At 30.6% G+C, this 1,148-nt stretch overlaps 1 protein-coding gene across 1 annotated transcript in view; it reads right to left on the reverse strand.

The window, feature by feature from the left end:
* Window positions 1-1,148, reverse strand: part of SCLT1 (sodium channel and clathrin linker 1) — a 214,721-nt gene that overhangs the window by 120,267 nt on the left and 93,306 nt on the right. The window contains exon 9 of the mRNA XM_012643284.1: window positions 99-190. Coding sequence (XP_012498738.1) covers window positions 99-190 — 92 coding nt within the window. The remainder of the gene's footprint in view (window positions 1-98; window positions 191-1,148) is intronic.

Raw genomic sequence — 1,148 nt, forward strand, 5'->3', positions numbered from 1 at the left:
TATAAAATATATATTCTAGTAAATATTATAAACTGAAACTCTATTATGGAATATATTTTGAAGCATATAGACAAAGCTAGATGTATTTCACAATTTACCTTGTTTCTAATTGTTTTATACTAGTTTGTAACTGCTGTAAGCGCCTATCTGATGCCTCCTCTCTTCCTTGGGCAGACACCATATCCTCCTCCTAGAAAATAAAAAAACTAGAAGCTTACTTTGAGTATGTGAAAATTCAATACACCATTACACAGCATAAAAAAGAAAAACAGTTCATGCTATAAACTTATTATGCTGCTACAATTCTAATATGTAAGTTTAAAGAAGCAACATGACTTTGGAAACAAATCACATGTATAATAAAAAGAGGGAAAGAACTTCACCATCAATCCTATATTGGACAAACAATAATCAAGACTGTTATTGCACATAGATGTCTACCAATATTTCTAACTATTTCTATAGTGTAAGTCTAAAAAAACAAGAAACAGATTTCTATGCAGATAGTCTGCCTTTAGAATATGCTTCTTAACTATGTTATATTACTTCTCTATCTATCAAGGTAATCACAGGACCTTTGTCCTTTGATATAGTATGATGTCTTGAAATATATTAATAGATTTTATTTCTATCATCTTTCTAAAAAAACTTCTTGTTCATCTTTTCCTGCCTTCTTTTATATAACAAATATTCTATACAATGCCATTTTTTAAAAAAATTTTATTTTTTTAGAGATGGGTTCATACTATGTCGCCCAGGTTGGACTTGAGCTCCTGAGCGCAAGTGATCTTCCTGTCTCAGCCTCCTGAGTAGCTGGGACTACAGGCATGCACCACTGCACCTGGTCTAAGGATGTCATTTTAATTCCTCTCTTACTTTTAGCTATATTTCTTTGAATTATTTTTCAGTGATTGCTGTAGAAATTACAATATACATCTTTAATTTATCTCAATTTATTTAGTTAATATTTAATTCAGAGAAAACACTGGAACCTTTCAACAGCGTATTTCCATGTACTATCCCACTACTTAGGGCCATTGTTGTCATATATTACATCTGCATACTTTACAAATCTATCAAATACAGTGTTATAAGTTCTGCTGTAAGCAATCATGTCTTTTAAAGATATTAAAAGAAAAATATGTACA

Source organism: Propithecus coquereli, unplaced genomic scaffold (genome assembly GCF_000956105.1).
Source record: "Propithecus coquereli isolate 6110/MARCELLA unplaced genomic scaffold, Pcoq_1.0 Scaffold195, whole genome shotgun sequence".
Taxonomy (NCBI): domain Eukaryota; kingdom Metazoa; phylum Chordata; class Mammalia; order Primates; family Indriidae; genus Propithecus; species Propithecus coquereli.